This window comes from Portunus trituberculatus, chromosome 21 (assembly GCF_017591435.1).
Source record: "Portunus trituberculatus isolate SZX2019 chromosome 21, ASM1759143v1, whole genome shotgun sequence".
Classification (NCBI taxonomy): domain Eukaryota; kingdom Metazoa; phylum Arthropoda; class Malacostraca; order Decapoda; family Portunidae; genus Portunus; species Portunus trituberculatus.
The window spans coordinates 9,207,027-9,217,421 of NC_059275.1; the positions used below are offsets into that span (position 1 = coordinate 9,207,027).

General features: G+C 42.6%; 1 protein-coding gene across 2 annotated transcripts; it reads left to right on the forward strand.

The window, feature by feature from the left end:
• The first annotated feature begins 3,290 nt into the window (after positions 1-3,290).
• Positions 3,291-5,854, forward strand: LOC123506880 (glycine-rich protein 5-like). 2 transcript variants are annotated; one of them, XM_045259252.1, is made up of 3 exons: positions 3,291-3,438; positions 4,449-5,075; positions 5,605-5,854. In XM_045259252.1, the coding sequence occupies exons 2-3, from the start codon at positions 4,454-4,456 to the stop codon at positions 5,619-5,621; spliced, it is 639 nt and encodes a 212-aa protein (XP_045115187.1). In that variant the 5' UTR covers positions 3,291-3,438; positions 4,449-4,453; the 3' UTR covers positions 5,622-5,854. The 2 variants fall into 2 exon arrangements, with proteins under 2 accessions (XP_045115187.1, XP_045115188.1); XM_045259253.1 differs by having other exon boundaries at positions 5,608-5,854.
• Positions 5,855-10,395: the final 4,541 nt, after the last annotated feature.

Sequence of the window (10,395 nt, forward strand, 5' to 3'; positions counted from 1 at the left end):
ACTCTTTTACTTTTCCTGGATTGCATAAGAGACGTCTTATCAAGGAGTCAGGAACATTTCACCAAGGATTGACTCTTGTATACCTCACACCACTTTGCTTCTCCTGAATTGCATGACAGGTAAATTATTAACCCCTTATGCACCATGACGCGTTTCCACATTCATTCTGCTTACTGTTTGGTGATTTTGTGCAGCTTCAGAAACTCATGTGCGGGATTAAAATAGTGAAGACTGTGGCCATTAATCTTGTGACCGCCATAGACCCCTCCTAAAATGGTCTAATCGTACACAAATCTCAAGGTATAAATGTGACCCAGTATTGAAGGGGTTAATATACTTAACCTTCCCAGCATTGCTTTAGAAGTTACTTAACTAATCATCAACTATGTATATCTGTAATAAGACTAAATTATGAAGTGTAGCATGACAATCTATCGGTACCAAGGCATCAATATAATTTCTCGTAACAAAACCATTAACCCCTTCAGTACAAGGAGGCATTTTCATGTTTACTGTGGTTACTATATTTGACGATTTTATACAGCTTCAGAAACTTATGTGGGGATTAAAACAGTGACGACTCTGGATATTAATCTTCTGACCTGCATAAACCCTTCCTAATGTCAATATAATCGTCTAATCACACCCAAAAAACAGAATAGGATTGCAACCCAGTACTGAAGGTATTAGAAAACTATCTTTATTTACTTGAACCTGAATACTATAGCAATGGATCATATAAGGTTTACACATAATAACAGCCATAGTATACCAATGGTGTACAGCAGGGGTTCTCAACCTGGGGTACGTGTACCCCCAGGGGTACTTGAGAGGAATTTTAGGGGTACGTGGCAGGTTTCTCAAAATACTTCAGCTTTGAATAACTGCAAATTTGTTCGTAGTATACAATGTGGCCTACATGTGCTAGGCTGCAGGTGTCCTTCACTAGAACCAGGACACGTTAACAACGTTAACAAGGAAACTCCTGGAGTTATATAACTTGAGAGGGAGCTCTCTTGGATTACAGTTGCCACACAACCTTGCAAACCTATAATATTTGCTCCGATTTATTATTTTATATGTTATTCACACACACACAGTGACTTATCACTATCACTAGTTACAAGTTGTAACTAGCTGCAAGCAACACTAGTTCACTGCCATAATGATCGAAATTTGTCTGATATAGTTCCTTTTTGGAATGTAAGTCACATATAGTGTCTCCCTGTGAGGTACCAGTTCCTATCGACACCACCTCGTAGAAACATACTAATATTAATCAAAAATTTTGTCTGCTCCACATATATCACACAAATTAAACTTAATAAACTAAGTCAATAAATCATACATTTATTCTTACCCTTCCTGAAGCTGCATTCTGGGAAAGGGGTACGTGATCAATACTGAAAGACTTTGAGGGGTACATAAGATTAAAAAGGTTGAGAACCCCTGGTGTACAGTGTATCGAGAAGCGAGGACGAGGCTGCGAGAGTGGCAAAGCTGAACATGAGCTAGTATCCCAATGAGAAACAAAGGGAAGGTTAGTGCTGCGTTAAGTGTGCAGTGTGTGAAGAGTGTGGGTGTGTCTCAAGCAAGGTGCGTAGCGTGAAGAGTTAGCGTGAAGTGAGAATAGGATAATAATCTTCTCTCCTCTCCCCTCCTCCCTCACCCTTTCCCTGTCTCTGTGTCTCTCTGTCTCTGTCTCTCTGTCTCTGTCACACTGTCATTGTCACTGTCTCTCTCTCTCTCTCTCTCTCTCTCTCTCTCTCTCTCTCTCTCTCTCTCTCTCTCTCTCTCTCTCTCTCTCTCTCTCTCTCTCTCTCTCTCATCATCATCATCATCATCATCATCATCATCATCATCATCATTATCATTCCCACCTACACACTCCGCTTCCTCTCATTACTAAACTGAGTCACACACACACACACACACACACACACACACACACACACACACACACACACACACACACACACACACACACACACACACACGCCCAGTGACCACCGGCGTCCAGGAGTGAAGGTCGTCATCAGACAGGTTGGGGTAAACTTTTGGGGCTTTCCCGAGACGCTGCACGAAAAAATGAAACGTTGTAAGTATATTGAGAGAGAAAAAATAAATATATGTAATAAAAAAAACTGGGAAAACTAAGTATGCATGTCTGTATAATGAAAAAAAAAGGAAAAGAAACAGGAATGAGGAGGAGAAATGAAAGATAAAAGACAGGTTTTGCAAAAATGATCGGATGAAAGGAGTAAAACATGAAGAGGAGGAGGAGGAGAAAGAGGGAGAGGGAGAATAAGACAAGAAAAAGGAAGAAGACAAGGAGGAGAAGGAGGAAGGAGACGAGGAAGATGAAAAGGACGAGAAATGAGGAAGACGACGAGGAATGAGGAAGACGACGAGGAGGAGAGAAACAAGAACACGTGGAAAAGGAAGAGGAGGAGGAAGAGGAGAAAGAAAGAAAACAAACGAAAACATGAGGACAAGAAGAAGACGAGGGGGAGGAGAAAGACGAGGACAAGAAAGGAAAATGAGGAAGAGAGAACAGGGAGGAGGAGGAGGAGGAGGAGGAGGATAAGACCAACGAAGACGACGAGAAAGACGAGGACAAGGAGGAGGAGGAGGAGGAGGAGGAGGAGGAGGATAAGACCAACGAAGACGACGAGAAAGACGAGGACAAGGAGGAGGAGGAGGAGGAGGAGGAGGAGGAGGAGGAGGAGGAGGAGGAGGAGGAGGAGGAGGAGGAGGAGGAAAAGGAGGAGCACGGGGAGGACGAGCAACATGGAGACGAAGATTAGTACGAGGAACAAACACACACACACAACACACACACACACACACACACACACACACACACACACACACACACACACACACAGGAATGAATGCCCGCGAGAGCGTAAAACTCAATATACACATGTATAAGACAAACAGACAGAGAGAGAGAGAGAGAGAGAGAGAGAGAGAGAGAGCAATCACCTTGGGGAACACCACCCAGCATGATTCACGGCCAGCTATTTAAAAATCTCTCTCTCTCTCTCTCTCTCTCTCTCTCTCATCTACACATCCTGGTTACACACACACACACACACACACACACACACACACACACACACACACACACACACTGCCTCCAATCCTTCCCTCCAGCGTGGGGGTTTTCCCTCCATACCTCTCTTTCTCCCTCCTTCCCTGCACCAGCAAACCCGGGAAGAGACTGGAGGGAAGGCGGCCGGGGGATGGGGGCCCTGGGGCGTGAAGGAGGGAACGCAACAAGGCGAGAGGGCAGCTTGCCAGGGCCTGAGATATAAAGGCAGGACCTGACGCTGTCCCATCAGTTGTTGCCGCACCTCGAAGGATCTGAACACTTCCGTCCGTCCATCAGTCTGAAATCGTCGGTTTTTATTTCAGCAAAGAAGGCAAGACAAGGTAATTTGTTGTCTGTTTTGTGCATTTGTCCATTTCATAAATTCGATGTCTTTCTTTTCGTCCATCCGTCAGTCAGCAATTGTTCAGATAAAGAAAGCAAAGGAAAGATAATTTGTTGTTAATGTGTTTCTTCTTTTTACATCTGTTTATCAATTTGACTAGTTTTATTGCTTTCTTTGTCTCTGTCCATCCGTCAGTCAAAATCGTTCCTTGTTCAAACAGGGCAAATTGGGAGAAGGAACGTGATGTGCGGTAGCAATACGTAAAGTACTTAGTTTTATGTCTATTGTTTGTGAATTGATTTAGAAGTTACTTAGTAAGAAAATAATAAGATTTATCTGATCGTAGTATTTCTTTAATATTATTTTTTATTAGTTTGGAAGGTGTTACGTTTGCCGAGACGCGACAAGCAAGGGAAGGCAACATGACGCACCTATTATTATACTTCTGTTTCGTTAGCTTAGGTGTTGATGAAAGAACGAACACTAATGGTATAGTTCTTATAAATAAAAACAAAACTGTCACGATAACTGGAGCCTTTGAAAGTAATGGAGGTGCGGAACAGAAGCGTTTCAGAAAGGCACTTGTTAATGTACCACTGGAGCCATAAACGCGCACTTGAAGGTCTGTGTCACCTCAGCTTTGGGAAAGAAGTGTGAGGTGCAGCGCAGAAGTGTTTTGGAATATGACACTTTTTTACACAGTCTGATCTTGTTAATTTGTCAGTAGAGGTGTAAACACACACACACAAAAACCAGCGTCACTTCACGTAAAGCTTTTTGAGCGTGGTGTGAGGAGTGGAGCAAAAGTATTTTGGATTATGATGCTTTCTTGGATGTCTATTTGAATTTCAAGGGAATTGGCAATCAGGTGGGACTTTTATATTATTATTTTTGTTGCCCTTGGCCGGCTTCCCCTCTTGCATAAAAAAAAAGTGTGAGTGCGTATTAGTACGTATGTGTGTGGAAGACTAACCTATCCTTCTCTACCACCACCACCACCACCACCAGGAGCCATGCCACGTCTCCTTCTGCCGTCACTCCTCCTGGCGACTCTGGTGGCGTGCCTTCTGCCACAGGGAGAGGCCGCCCCGGGGCACTACGGCTATGGACACCGTGGGTACTGGGGACGACGCCCTTCCTACTCCCGCTACTATTATTACAGGAAGCCCCAGCACCGCCCCACCTACTCCTACTACTCCCCGCCCAACAGATACCCTTCAGGAGTGGGCGGCCATATCCACGGGAGCCTGGGAGTGGATCACGGAGGCCAAGGGCACGGCAGCGGGTCAGGGAGTGGATCAGGGAGTGGACACGTGCATAATGGTGGAGTACTGGATGATTTTGGTGGAGTAGATAGGCCAGGAAGTGACTTGGGTGGCGTAGGTGTAAGTGGTAGTGATCTCGGTGGAGTAGGGAGTGATCTAGGTGGAGTTGGGGGTGACTTTGGTGGAGTAGGGGGTGATTTCGGTGGAGTGGACAGGCCAGGGAGTGATTTAGGGGGAGCAGGTGGAGTAGGGAGTGACTTTGGTGGAGTGAACAGGCCAGGGAGTGGAAGTGGAGTGGATGGCGGAGAAGGACAAGGGGGCGAGGAGCAGTTTGTCATCCCTGACTTATTCATCAGATCCAACGTCCCAGGTGAGAGAGAGAGAGAGAGAGAGAGAGAGAGAGAGAGAGAGAGAGAGAGAGAGAGAGAGAGACTGCAGTACTACATTACATTAACTTCCTTTCTACATTTTTTTTCTATTTCTTTCCCTCCTTCCCTCTGTCCTTCCTTCCCTCCATTCTTAAGAGAGAGAGAGAGAGAGAGAGAGAGAGAGAGAGAGAGAGAGAGAGAGAGAGAGATGAACTGCATTATTATATTACATCAAGTTCCTTCCAATAAAAATCCTACATCTTTTCTTTTTCCCTCCTCTCCATCCTTCCTTCCCTCCCTTCTTTTCTCCTCCCTTCTCTCTTTCCTTCCTTCCCTTTTCTCTTATCTGTTTTTATATCCTAACTCCCCTCTTTCCTCCGCTCTTACCAACCTCGATCCCTTCTTCATTTCAGCTAATCAAGTCTCTCTCTCTCTCTCTCTCTCTCTCTCTCTCTCTCTCTCTCTCTAAGAATAGACGTATTAGTAGTTTCCTTCTTCAAATAATATCATATATACTCTTTTTTTTTACAGCAGTGGCGAAGAATTAAAAGGAAATAAGAATGACACCCACTCCTCCTCCTCCTCCTCCTCCTTCTCCTCGACCTTCGCCACGACCTCTACGAATGAGTGAAAAAAAGAAGAATGAAGAACAAGAATGACAAAAACAAAACAATGGAATAGTATGCGACACGGAAAGAAAATTTATCTGTTTGTGTAATATTCTGATATGCTCTCTCTCTCTCTCTCTCTGATCTTAGAAATAAACGTATTCGTAATTTTGTTTTTTGTGTTTCCTTATCAATTCACACACACACACACACACACACACACACACACACACACACACACACACACACACACACACACACACAGATGAATAAATATAAAAAGAAAATAGTGAAATACGAGAGAGAGAGAGAGAGAGAGAGAGAGAGAGAGAGAGAGAGAGAGAGAGAGAGAGAGAGAGAGAGTCACTACAGAATAACCTGGACACAATTACTTTCCTCAAACTGCAAACTGATGATAAACTTTATATACGGGAAGCAAAAATGTCAACAAGAGGGGGAGAAAGAGAAAGAGCAGGAAGAGGAGGAGGAGAGCAAACAGACTCCTCCCTCTAGTTTTTCTTATCTGTTATCTTTTTCTCGCCTACTCCAGACATCTTTCTTTCTATCTTGTTACGTATTTGTATAGGAAACTGTACTTTTTTTTCTATATCATTCACATAACTTCCCTTTCAACCTTGTGTGTGTGTGGGGGGCACGGGGGTCTCTGTGTGTGTGTGTGTGTGTGTGTGTGTGTGTGTGTGTGTGTGTGTGTGTGTGTGTGTGTGTGTGTGTTCACCACGATCGTCTACTGGTCACCCAGCCAACCTTTCCCCTACGGAAAGAGCTCAGAGCTCGTAGTGACCGATCTTCGGGTAGGTTTGTGTGTGTGTGTGTGTGTGTGTGTGTGTGTGTGTGTGTGTGTGTGTGTGTGTGTGTGTGTGTGTGTGTGTCTGTGTCCTCACCTCGGTCGCCTACTGGTCACCCAGCCAGTCTTCCTCATTACGGAGCAGGCCCAGAGCTCATAGTCCGATCTTCGGGTAGGACTGAAACCACATCAATACACAACACACACCGGGAAAGCGAGGCCACAACCCCTCGAGTTACATCCCACACCTATTTACTGCTAGGCTTGCCCATTTGCCTCGCTGCTTATCGGGACTCGAACCCGGGCCTCTCGATTGTGAGTGTGTGTGTGTGTGTGTGTGTGTGTGTGTGTGTGTGTGTGTGTGTGTGGGTGGGTGTGTGTGATTGAAAAACGTGGAAGATAACTCAGTGACGGTCTAAGATTTTGAGTTAAAACACTTTTGTTGATGCCTAATGTGACAGAAAGTGTGTGTGTGTGTGTGTGTGTGTGTGTGTGTGTGTGTGTGTGTGTGTGTGTGTGTGTGTGTGTGTGTGTGTAGTAGTAGTAGTAGTAGTAGTAGTAGTAGTAGTAGTAGTAGTAGTAGTAGTAGTAGTAGTAGTAGCATTAGCCGTAACATTAACAAAAATCACAACAGAAGCATCAACAGGGAAGTACAATAACAACATTAACAGCTGCACCAGACTGAATGGCCACGCCTGCCACACAAGATACACCCACAAAGGAGACACCACTGGTATATGTACACTGGCAATGAAGAGCAGCACATGAGGCGGCCCTACACGTCACCGCTACGCTACAACGAAGACTTACTGTCACCTCTAACTCATCTCTTGCCATCTTGAACATTTGGACAATGTAATGAGCGACAGATAGACTTTAGAAACCTATTAATAAAACCACCTACCTCATCATCTCCTCTTAACTTCTTCGATGCCATAACGCGTTTCCATATTCATTCGGCTTACTATTTAGAGATTTCATACAGCTTCAGGAACTTATGTGGGAATTAAAATAGTGAAGATTCTGGCCAGTAATCTTTTCACCTCTACATACCCTTCCTAATGCAAATAAAATCGTCTAATCATATCCAAAAATCATGGTGAAAAATAGGTGTCAGTACTGAAGGAGTTAAAGGCCGCCACAGCTGTCAAATCTCACAGCACTGCACGAAAACAGCATTGGCTTCTCCATCTGTTGCTTATTTCGCAGTTACGTTACACTACCACGTTACTGAAGCTGCTGCTGGAAGGCCACATAGTTATTACAAGCTTCATTAACGACATTAACCACATCAGTTAAGCTAAGGAAATTACACAAAAATTTAGTTTATTATTATTTTATCTGTTACTAATTACACTTCCGAGATTACAATGTTATCTTTCACTGTAGCATTCTGTTCACTAATAACACGTCACGATAGCCACACACACACACGTATTGAAAACCAGTGGCCTTTTATCGATTTATTCTTTATTACCGTTTTGTCGCCTCCTCCTACTTGAGAAAGAAACAAAACCTTCATTCATTCCTAATTACGTCACAGGTGGTTTGTGAATTATAAAAGTTCTATTTAGACTCATAAGACGCCATGACAGGGAACCCCACGAACACACGAACACAACCACAAACACCGACCATTCCACTACCATCACTTCCGTTGACACTATTGGGTTGGTTAAGTAATGTGTGATCACTGTGCACTGCAGTATTCCACTATTACTGAGACCACGCAAACCACTGAACGGCTTAATTATCCTTGATTCACTCGTTACAGCTCTACTTAAAACTGGCACTTTTAATGCATTCAGTGGTATGTGGCTTCAAAATTTCACTGTATAATACTCAAAAGACAGATAGTAAGAAGAAGACATTATAATTAGCACAGGTTTGATTATAACAATCACAACACTCGTTATAGCTTTGATAATTATAATCCATCTGCCACTTTTAATGCACTCAATGCTACGTTGATTAAAAACTTTTCTATTACAGTTCTCTATGGACAGCAAGAAGACACGTTGTAACTAGCATAGCTTTGATTATAACTATCACAACACTCGTTACAGCTTTAATTAATATATCTGCTACTTGTCATGCCCTCAATGATACGTAGCTTCAAAACTTCACTGTTACGATACTCCAAGGACAGTAAGAAGTAAGAAGACACATTGGAACTAGAACAGGTTTGGTTATAACCATCACACCATTCGTTACAGCTCTAATTAATCCACATGCCGCTTGTAATGCACTCGGTGGCACGTGGACTGAAAAATGCACTAAATTTAAACTAGCATTACGGTACTTAATAGTGAGAAGACGCCTCGTAACTATGGCAATTAATTCATTCTAACTATCACAAGTTAACTTTTCACCATGTAATTGGCCAAAAGCTTAACTCCTTCAGTACAGGACGCGTTTCCTTATTCATTCTGCTTACTATTTGGTAATGTTCTACAGCTTCAAAAATTCATGTAGGGGATTAAAATGGTGAAGAATGGTTACTGGTTCATTCTGGTTAGCCTACTATTTGATTTTATACAGCTTCAGAAACTCACATGGGGGAGATTGAAGTAACATATAACATAACATAAATAATAGGATAACAAAGGGCCACCAGGGCCCATCTAGGTTATCCTGTATCAGTCGCACAGCGACCTCGTCATCAGTACTTAAAGATACACTTACAAGTACACAATACATTATATACTAATTCTAAATATTTGGCCCATTAACAGGGCTAAGTCCTGCAGTGAAATCCTCTACAATTTGTGGTCCCCATACATGGGGATCATGTCTTGTTTAACTATAGTAAATTTCTTATAAAAACTATCATGCAGTGCTATACATAATTATAAATCTAATAAATTTAAGTGCTTATCTAATCTGTTTTTAAACATTGTCAAACTAGTGCTATTTACAACCCTCTCTGGCAATGCATTCCAGAAGTCTACCACCCTATGACTAAAGAAATATTTTCTTATATCTAACCTGCAGCCTTGCTTTCTAATCTTCCTGCCATGATTTCTAGTCCTATTTCCTCCTCTAAGGTAAAGAAAGATCTCACATCTATGTAGTTTGTATCTGAGAACATTTTAAATAACTCTATCATATCCCTCTTATACATCTCCTCTCAAATGAAAACATGTTTAATTCCTTTAATCTATCTCTATACTCCAGGCGCTTTAATGCTGGTATCATCCTAGTTGCTCTTCTCTGAACTGCTTCTAACATGTTGATATCCTGCCTATAGTGGGGTGACCAGGCCTGTATGCAATACTCTAAATGGGGCCTAACATAGGAATTATATAAGCTACGCACCACTTCCTTACTTTTATAACTAACATTTCTATTTATAAAACCCAGGATCCTATTTGCCCTATTTCTTGCTTCTAAACATTGCTTTGAAAATTTCATAGTCCTGTCTATCACTACTCCTAAATCCTTTCCTTCCTCTACTGCCTCTAGCCAACATCCCTCCATCTCATAGTTAAAGTTTGTGTTGTCTTTACCTAAATGCATAACCTGACACTTTTAGAATTAAACTCCATCTGCCACCTGTCTGCCCATGCTATCAGCCTGTCCAGGTCTCGTTGTATTCTGTAATTGTCCTTTTCACCCTGTACTGCACATGCTATCTTAGTATCATCTGCAAACTTTGATACTTTGCTACTAATTCCTATATCTAAATCGTTAATGTACACCAAGAAAAGAAGAGGTCCTAGCACTGATCCTTGGGGTACCCCACTAACCACTTCCTTCCACTCAGACATTGCCCCATTTAATACTACTCTCTGTTTCCTATCAGAAAGCCATTCACTAATCCAATCAACTAACCTACCCCTATCCCATGTAGTCTCAATTTGTACACTAGCCTCCTATGCGGTACCTTATCAAACGCCTTGCTAAAAT